The sequence below is a fragment of the Sminthopsis crassicaudata genome, chromosome 5 (assembly GCF_048593235.1).
Source record: "Sminthopsis crassicaudata isolate SCR6 chromosome 5, ASM4859323v1, whole genome shotgun sequence".
In the NCBI taxonomy this organism is placed as follows: domain Eukaryota; kingdom Metazoa; phylum Chordata; class Mammalia; order Dasyuromorphia; family Dasyuridae; genus Sminthopsis; species Sminthopsis crassicaudata.
The window spans coordinates 161,766,160-161,776,258 of record NC_133621.1 but is presented as its reverse complement, the minus strand read 5'-3'; the positions used below and the strand labels follow the sequence as shown (position 1 = coordinate 161,776,258).

General features: G+C 33.4%; 1 protein-coding gene across 7 annotated transcripts in view; it reads right to left on the bottom strand.

The window, feature by feature from the left end:
• Positions 1-1,133: 1,133 nt before the first annotated feature.
• The window catches only part of SEPHS1 (selenophosphate synthetase 1), a 91,154-nt gene continuing 82,188 nt past the window's right edge, over positions 1,134-10,099 (bottom strand). For 5 of the 7 annotated variants that reach the window (XM_074268621.1, XM_074268620.1, XM_074268618.1 and 2 more), the window contains 2 exons: positions 3,793-4,005; positions 1,134-2,436 (listed from right to left, as the gene is read on the bottom strand). In XM_074268621.1, coding sequence (XP_074124722.1) covers positions 2,222-2,436; positions 3,793-4,005 — 428 coding nt within the window. In that variant the 3' untranslated portion in view covers positions 1,134-2,221. The remainder of the gene's footprint in view (positions 2,437-3,792; positions 4,006-10,099) is intronic. The other 2 variants (XM_074268623.1, XM_074268622.1) reach the window with 1 other exon arrangement.

Genomic DNA, 10,099 nt, shown 5'->3' with positions numbered 1-10,099 from the left:
GTGGAGGGAATATCCACACTGATGAAACCACAGATCATTGGAAGTATATGCAATATATTTATTTATTAAAGGCACATTTACACCATGAAAGGTCAGGTTGTGCATAAAAAGTGATACAATTAGATCTACTTGATTTCTTTTGATATCATTTCAACATACCAGACATGGTTGCTGAGACAAATAGCCCAGATATTAAGTATGGTTGTGTACAAGATGGTCATAGAATTTTTAAAAAATAAAAATAAAGCGACCTAGCTCTAAGTATTTTATTAGACTTTGTATTCTGATTTATTTCTGAATTTTCCCTATTTTCCCCCAACATTTCTGTAAGAAACTTTCTCCTAAACTATCATAATTGGACTTTAAAGTGTCCATTTTCATTTTACTGGTAAAATAACCTGAACCATCAAATGAGTTGTTAGCTCTTGCCTTCAAACAAAGTCAGCCAGAAATGAAAAAAAAAAAAAAAAAACACAACAGGATTGATTACAGAAAGCTTTCATTTTAAGAGCAACTTAAATATAGGAATACATAATGTTCTATTTTTGAGGGGAAGGTTTCAAAATGTTCAAGTTTTATCTGAGTTCTAGCACCATTTTTTAAGGGGAAGGCCACTTTATCTGTCTAGTTTTTGCTAAGTAACAATTCATGACAATTACCATGTACATTTCAAAGAAATTACTCCAGTTAATATCAGCTCTGTACATTAGAATTCTGGCTAGAGTTTCACTATGTCTATGAGCTACTGTCTTTCTTTGAAGGAGGACAGCTTTGCAGTTTATTTTCTGAAAAGGTCTGTAGTGCTTATGATGCCTGCGGGCAGGTTGTTTTCCAAAGATTTGCTGATGCTTCATTCAGGAAGACACACATTTCAAGATTCAATCCTCTTGTGCTATTGACAAAAATCTCTCCAAAATGATGAGGAAATTCTAATAAAAGGAAATCTGTTTTCAGGACACATATATAACACCTTTTTTTTTTTTTTTTTTTTTTTTCTGTAAGATGTCGCCTTTATAATGGCTCACATAAAATTTAAAACTTCTACAAAACTAAATTACAATGTATTGGAGGGAAGTAGATTTTAAGAAAAATCTTCCCAACTCCCTCCAAAACACAACTAAAAAGGGTATCTGTTTATACAAGACCAATAAAAAAAATTAAATATTTATTTGAATAACAAGTTTTAAGTTCAAGCTGCAATGTTGGCAATGTAGATTTTAACACAGATCACAAAAAACGTGCACAAAAAATATTGGAGAAAAGGACAAAATAATGCTAGGAATTATGCTAAACAGCTGCTGATTCTTAAGAAAATGGTCTGTAACCACTATACAAAATATAAAATGTATTAAACACTACCATCCACAGAACAGTCTTTTTATTATTGATTATATTTTAAAATTATTTGTGTAGTTAATTATATACTGAATTGTAAATGAATATTATACATTAATCCCCTTTTGGTCGGCAATTCCTTGCTGCACTATAGCACATCCAATTATATTGCAAAAATGTTAGCAATTCCCCCCCTTTTAATAAAGAAAACAATTATTGATATTACAGTAAATATTATAAGATCTACAAATATGAAATGAAAATTTCTCCTTCAACTTCAAAGTGCTTTCCATGCAGAGTTAAGCACTTGCCTTATTTAACTGAGTGCACTACTAAGTCCAGGGTTGGAGAGATGCTCTTGGATCATAAGACTAGACTTTACAAATAAAAGACTGAAAGTAATCATGCAACCCTCTTACTACTACTGGGTATACCCATTGTGTCACCTAACCATTCTGCCTCTCCAGTATACCATTCAAGACATCAAAAAATTATTAGACTTATAATGATAAATATACATGTAATGAAGACACAAATTGCTAAATGACACTACTACCGGTAATGTCTGTGCTACGTGAAAGCACCTTTAAAAAGAGCCTATGCGGCAAGAGATAAGTGTCTAAAGATTCAAAATGAATCAACAGTATTGGATAACAATATAATTCTCAACTCAGAAGCTGCCTCAAGATTAGGTGCATCTTCAGTTAATGTAACAGGAAAAAAAGGCAATGGATTTTATTTTATTAATTGTATCCACTCACAAATTGACCTAAGGTCACCAGATGCTGCGTAGACACAATGAGATTTTTTTACAGTCTTTAATTGTAATGATGATAAAGGAATAGATCTATTTAAAAACAAAACCAAATAGCTATTTTTGTCTAGATTAAGAGGTGGCACCAGGCGTGGGATTCACATTTTGGGTGGCCACTTGTGGTGCTACTTCGATGATCCGGGGCTTGTCTATAATTCTGGCTGTACGGTTGCCTTTCTCTACAATCCCAATAATCCATGCTTGGTGACCTTCCCCATATTTGGGGGACTTAATCTCTGCGCAGAAACGAGCTGCCTGCTCACGTGGTAAACAGATCAGAAGGCCTCCTGGCAAAGAAAAAAGGACCATTCATTAGTTTTTGACTATTTCTGAGTAACAGAGTATTTTGGTACTCTTTACCTCCTCTTCAGTTATTTGCAAAAAATAAACTGAATACAATTTGTTTCTGTTCTATAAAGCACGTCCCTTTTATTGTCCTTAAATTGAGGCCTATAGCCTCTCTTCTGCCTTTCCTTCTGCAATGAATTTTCATTTTATATAGTTATTTTCTGATGAAACTATAGGATTTGGAAGTTTGCTTTTTTCCTTTTTTGGGAAAACTTTTCAAGAAACTGTGGCTAAGTGTGATGGGTTTGGATGCTGAGTTAGGAAATTTGAACTAGTATCCATTAATAATTTTATTAATTTTGAACAGGAAAAACAAAGTTTAGTTTGCTAGTAATTTCCTGAAACAAGAGCTGTTTAAGTGCTCAAAATTTCAGTAACACTAGAAATACTACTAGAAAAGCTTATGTCTAACAAAAAGCCTGTTGAATTTCTTTAAAAACACACCATTCTCAATGTACCTTATACCTGTTTTGACATAAGCTTTGGAAAAAGAATAATAGTCATGGTCACAGAAAACAAAGAGAGAAGAGCAAGAAGACTTAAAAGATGAAAAAGTATCAGAAAACAGGGAAAAGGCACAGATAAGAGGAGGTAATAACAATAGAAGAGTTCTCCATAAAGAATACACTTTTAATATCTGAAGCATAGAGTCTACTTCTGGCCTAATATAATAACAGGAAATCATGTCTATAGTAGAATCTGTGGGATTCTAATTCTAACCAAGTCTCAAAGATCAAGTTTCTAAGGATAACTCAGTATCAAAAAAATCACCTTCTTCATGAGAAAAGCTGAAGCACCTTAATTACCTTACAAAACCACAGAAGTACATCTGACTCTCAAAACTATAAAAAAGCTCAAGAACATCTATGTTGATCTTTCCTCAAAAAGTGTAACATCAAAATCATGTCTTTTCCTTCCATATCAGTTCCTGAGGTTTCCGCAGAATTTCCTGGTACACAAGCAATCTGCCTTTACAAAACAACAACAACAACAAAACAAATATGATCCTGTTGCCCTACCATCATAATGAAGTATGAATTTTGAGGTTTGTCAGCATTCATGATCAATTTCAACTGAATTATCCACATTCTGTCCTAATTTTCCCCACCTCTACAACAAAAATCACCAAAACCCAGAAATCCCTATGAACAGCATATGCATTTGTAGGTCTAGAGCTATAAGGGACCAGGTAAGTCAGCACAAAAATAAAGCTACAGATGCTAGTCCACCCAAAAACTGAATCAAAGTCTTTGATATCTCATTAAGGACAGGCAAAATGTGCCAAGTGGCCTCACCTGATGTCTCTGGACAGGTTCCATGCATAAGGCCAAACATGTTTCCACAGGCCTTACTAACAGCAGCCATCTTGGCCAACACTGGAAGATTGTGGATGACAAAGGACACTTCATTCCTCTGCTGCTTAGCAAGGTTCTGTGCATGGCCCAAGATCCCAAACCCTGTGATGTCCGTGGCTGCGTGTGCATTAAAAGTGTGCATGAGTCCAGCAGCTAAAAGAGAAAAAAAAAAAAAAAAAAGAAAAAGAAAAAAAAAAAAAGATGCCACTAATTACTTGTATTTGGTTATCTGATAAAAAGACCAAATTTGCCATCTTTCCCAAAAATCCTCCACAGGCTGTTGGTCTTAAGATTTCTCATTGGACAAGTGGTGGACACAAAATTCTCATGCTACCCTGTCTCTCTGTTGAAAAACTAATAATCAAAAAATCTTGGATCTAATTTTCTATCTTGAACAATAAACTTACAAACCACAATTTTAATCATTATTATTTAACAGATTTAAAATTTGTAAAGGGACTCATGAAAAATTAAAACTCCAGCAGATGATGGAACAAAAGACTATCTAGAACATACTTAAATATTGATAACATAAAATTAAGCTGTTTTTGTATAGACATTTCCTGAAAAGGAGACCAGAAAAAGAATTTGACATTAAAGCACATGGGTTTCAATCTCTCTATTGTCCTTTAATGGCTCTGTGATTTTTGGCAAATCACTTCCCCTTTCTGAAGCTAAGCTTCCTCATCTATAATAAAGAATATGACCTAAATTATTTCTAAAATTCTTCCAACTCCAAATCCTAAAATGATCTTTTAATCTGGATGAGATAGTAAATAAAACAGTGCTAATAATTATTATGTTCAAATAGTTTAGGCACAGTCCATTCAGGTTAAGTTGCCAGCAGTACAATTACAAATAAGGGGTGACTATGACTTTGTAAAACCTTGACTTGCATTTTACTTATAGAAGAAGAGATCATAAAGGGAGAAATGCTTTGGGAAAAGATGGGATTATTTCGGTTTTTTAATTTCACTATCACTCCTTCATCCCCAACTACTCTTATGTGATAAGAATAGAATTAAAGTCCAACAAAGGAGTACACTAGCCATGCTTGACAGTGTAAGCTCTATTCAACGTCTAGAATATTCCCTAGCTCATTCTTAATAGGATGAAAGTGCTTCATCTTCTCTCTAAAAGCAGTTCTATTTCAAAAATCTATAGTTTCACATGTATGATGACTTATTCCACAAAAGTAGATTCTGATCCACACAAGTAGGTTTAGTAAATTACTACTCAGTAGAGGCCAACTCTCTACTGATGTGACTTTCAACTTAATTGTACTGATTCTTAAGCAATAGATCTACAATCCAATTTTGGTTCTGTACCTGAAATCTTTCCAGTCTGACAGGCTTAGTCAGAAGTAAGAAAATAGCAACGTAGATTAGCCAAATTGGTTATGCTTCACTGACACAGAATTTGAGGGTCATCTCCTCTCCACAATAAGGCATTAAAAGTAGAATATTAGTGGATTGAAGTATCTACTATCAAGAGACCAAGTCAGTTAATAGGAATGTTTCTATTGAGGTACTGACTACATTGTTTCCCCAATTCAAAGCTTCTTAAGTGTTTAAATCTCAGAGATTAATCCACATGAAAAATAAGAAAGCCACCACTTGACACGCAAAGAACATTTACAAAAACAAAAACCCCAAACCAATTGTTACCTACTAATTAAGATTTATTTGGCTTAAGACAATTAAAAGTTCAGAAAAATCCAACTGTGAATTAACTAGGGGAGAAGAAGATTTTTGGGAAGAGATATCAATCAGAAATCTGGAGTCCTAAAGAAGAAAATGGAAAGAATCAGAAAATGAAAAAAAAGTTAATAGCTAAGATTTATATAGCACTTTTAAAGTTTGCAATAGCTTTTACTTATATTATCTCATCTGAATCTAAAATAACTCTGTGAAGTGGGTGGCCTTATCCCTATTTTCTAAATGGAGAAAGTAAATCTGAATGAGGTTAAATTTCTTCTCCAGGGTTATACATCTGATAAATGTCTAAGATGAGTTTCAAATTTAAATGCTTTCTGACTTCAAGCACCATATTCTATTCACTTAGCTAAAAAGCTGCCTCTTAAATGAAAAATAAATGATAAACTGCTATTAAAAAATTACAATAAAAACAGGAAAAAAGCATAGAAGATGAAATTAATTTTTATTTCCAAATTCTTTTTCAAAGTTTTTATAAATAACTTTATTAAAACTCAGAATTAAAAATGGAGAGTTGGAAAGGATTCTGGAAATAAATCCTAGAAAAGCATCATGACAGTAGATATTCCTGAATATAGAGCCAGATTGATATAGGCTCAAATCCTTCCTCCATTACTTAATAATAGTAACTGTGGCACAGATGCCAGGAGCAGAGCAGGATTTCAGTTCCTGCTTCTAGCCTAGTCTGAAGTCTGCAGAGGAATAACCAGGGCAGGAATTCCATGTTATGGGCCAGAATTTTGAAACAAGATTTCTTACAAGGTGTTAAGTCAGTGGAATTGATGAGACAATGGTTATCTAGTTTAGCATGGTGAGCTATATAGTTCTCTAGTTCAGCACATGTACTTAGTACTTAATATAGTTCTACAAGATTCACATCTATGATAATGGACTTTGAAGGAGATAAAGGATTTGGACTTTTAACACCTAGCTATTCTTGTGGTGATTAATCAACTGAAAAGAAGGCTGCCCCCAGAGACCTCCAGAAAACCACCAAGAACAATTCAATCCAAAACCAAAGGAGAGTTAGCAGTTCTATCACTTTGAACCAGCTGGCTGTAAGTCAGCAGAAGAATAGTTATTTGAGTTGTTATTCAGATCCAAATGCAGGCTAGGAATTTGTGAGCTTAGACTACACCACTTTAGAAAAATTGAAATCTCACTTTAATTTGTGTTTACCTTTTCAAATAGCAAATTAGTCTAACTTCAAGTCGTATGGGGACCATCTTGAAGATTCCTAGGCTGAGGTATCCCTAAGATCTTGGGATAACACAACACTAACACTCCCAAAAATTAGCAGAAGGATAACACTAAATCTTCCTCCAAGAGGTATGCAGAGCCCAGTCCTGTCATAAAGTCTGAAGCCCAAAAATAATTGGGAAGAATAAGCAAATAAAAAAGAATCCTACAATAAGAGTAGCAGACCACTCAAGACATAAATCATGAAGAAAAGAATGAGTCCAGAACATCTACAAAGCAAAGCCTCAAAGAAAAACATAGCTTGGGCACAAATTCAACTAGGATTTCTAGAAGAAATAAAGTAATTTCAAATTACTTGTTTGTTTTTTATTAAAATCTTTTATTTACAAAACATATGCATGGATAATTTTTCAACACTGACTCTTGCAAAGCCTTCTGTTCCAAACTATCCCCCCCTCCCCACCCCATCCCCTAGATGGCAGGTAGTCCAATACATGTTAAATATGTTAAAATATGTTAAATCCAATATGTGTTATACATATTTATACAACATGTGTTATACATATATTGCTGCACAAGAAAAATCGGATCAAGAAAAAAAAATTGGGAAAGAAAACAAAATGCAAGCAAACAACTACAGAAAGAGTGAGAATGCTATGTTGTGGTTCACACTCAGTTTCCACAGATCTCTCTCTGGCTCTCTTCATCACTGAACAATTGAATTGGTTTGAATCAACTCATTTCTGAAGAGTGCCATATCCATCAGAATTGATCATCATATAGTCTTCTTGTTGCCGTGTATAGTTAAAGTAATTTTTAAAAAGAGTTAAATATTCTTTTTTAGATAAATGAAATGAGAGTGCTAGAAGAAAGAATTAGAAAATAAATGAAGCTATGGAAGAAGGAATAGGAATAAAAATTAATACCTTGGCACAAAAGGTACAAAACCTTAGCAAAACATCAAATTTCCTGAAAATTAGAATGGACCAAAGAGAAAAAATGATTTGTTGAGAGAGAACAAGACATATTAAAACAAAATCAAAGACAGGGAAAAAAAGAGAAAAAAGCATAAGTCACCTTGAAGCAAAAATTGCCTTAAAAAGCATATTGAGAAGAAAAAGTTAAGAATCAATGGACCACCTAAACACCATGATTTAAAAAAAAAAAAAAAGCCCATATACCATATTTCAAGAAATCTTAAAAGAAAACTGCCCAGATCTCAGAGAACCAGAGTGCAAAGTATAAATGGGGGGAAAAAATGCACTTATCAACTCCGGAAGGAAACTCCAAAAGGAACACTTATAGGAACATTATAGCCAAAAGCCAATGCTTACATGTCAAAGAAAAAATATAGCCAAGCAATTTGAAATAAAGAATTCAAATACCAATAGATCCACACTTTTGATCACACATGATTTAGCAGCCACCACTCTAACAGAGAAGAGACGTTAGAATATAATACTCTATAAGGTAAAGAGGACAGAGATTTGTAATAATGAAAAAGTTACCCAGAAAAATTAAGTATAATTCTATAGGGGAGAGAAAATTAAAGAGAGGACTTCTATGAATTCCTGTTGGAAAGAACAGAATTGTGTAGAAACTTTGAAGTTCAAACAGAGGTGTAAAAGAAGTGTAACAGATAAACACAAATGAGTAGCTGTAAGAGATTAAAAGAAACTACTTTATTCTCATTAGGAGTCATATATAGAAAGAGTCTAATTAGACAAAGCCCAGGAATGGCGGTTATGTCTAGATGATTTTATATATATATTTTTTAAATGGAAGGATAGGAGAAAAGGGAGACAATAGGAATGAGGGATGGGGGAAAGAAAGATAATTGGGATGCAAAAGCAAACAATACAATTAAAGAGATTTAGGGAAAGCAGCTGACACTTGAATCTCACTCTGAACTGGTCAAAGGAGAAAAAAATATGATATACATACATTTGGGTACAGATATACATTTTCACTCAATAGGGAAACTCAAATGGGGAATTAGTGGGAGAAGAGATTAAGGTGGTGGATTAGTTAAAGCAAAACAAAGTAACTAAAGACATACAAAATTATTTATAACTTTTTTTCATATGTCAAAGAATGGAAAGCTAAAGAAGAGTCCAAAAAGTGGGGAATATTGGTGAACAAGTTATGGTATTCAAAAGTGATAGAATACTATTGTGTTGTAAGAAATGATGAAGAGGGCACCTTCAGAGAAAGCTGGGAAGACTTAAGTAAACTAATGCAGAGTAAAATGAAACAGAATCAGTAGAACACTTTTTATAATGAAAATAAAGTGGAAGAGAAAAGTCACTCCAAAAGAATTAGTACTTTGAGAAGTGTTAATGACCAGACTCCTGAAAGAGAAGAACCCAGAGTAAAATGAGAAATTTTTTGAATGTATCCAATGCAGAAATTTTTTGTGTTTGTTTTTCTTTTGTTCTCAATTGAGAGAGAGGTTTGGGATATAAGAGGAAGACAGATTTTTTTACTGATTGGAAAAAAAGTTAATTTTTAAAAGAAAAAATGATGAAAGCAATTTGTGAAGTTAGAATAGAAAAAAATTGAGAAAGGGAGGAGAGGGAAAAAAGAAGGAAAAGAAGAGGGAAAAAGAGGGAGAGAGAGAAGGAGGAGAAAAAGAGGGAGAAAGAGAAGGAAAGAGAGAGGGAGACTAACTGACTGTAAGTAACAGGTGCCTTAGGAAAAAATTCTATTTACTTCACATCTATTTACTTCACATATCTCAGAGAATATAAAAACAGTTCTTTGCATCACCCTAATCCTTAGTTACAATATAAGATCAATTCAACTCTATGTGAATAAAAAAAAATATTTGGGGGTAGAATTCTTTAGATTAGCAAAGCAAAAAACAAAGAAAAACAAAACAAAAAGTATTGTTTTGCTATTCTAAGAAGTTATAAGATTTCAAAAAATAATGTGCAGTAGTTAAAGGTTCTGATAAAGGCCTCATTTCCAAAACATATAGAGAATTGACTCTAATTTATAAGAAATCAAGCCATTCTCAAATTGATAAATGGTCAAAGGATATGAACAGACAATTTTCAGATGATGAAACTGAAATTATTTCTAGTCATATGAAAAGGTGTTCCAAATAATTATTAATCAGAAAAATGCAAATTAAGACTCTTTGAGATACCACTACACATGACAGGAAAAGATAATGCGGAATGTTAAAGGGGATGCGGGAAAACTGAGACACTGATATATTGTTGGTGAAGTTGTGAACAGATCCAACCATTCTGGAGAGCAATTTGGAACTAAGCTTAAAAAGTTATCAAACTGTACATCCCCCCCCCCCCACTTTGATCCAGCAGTAT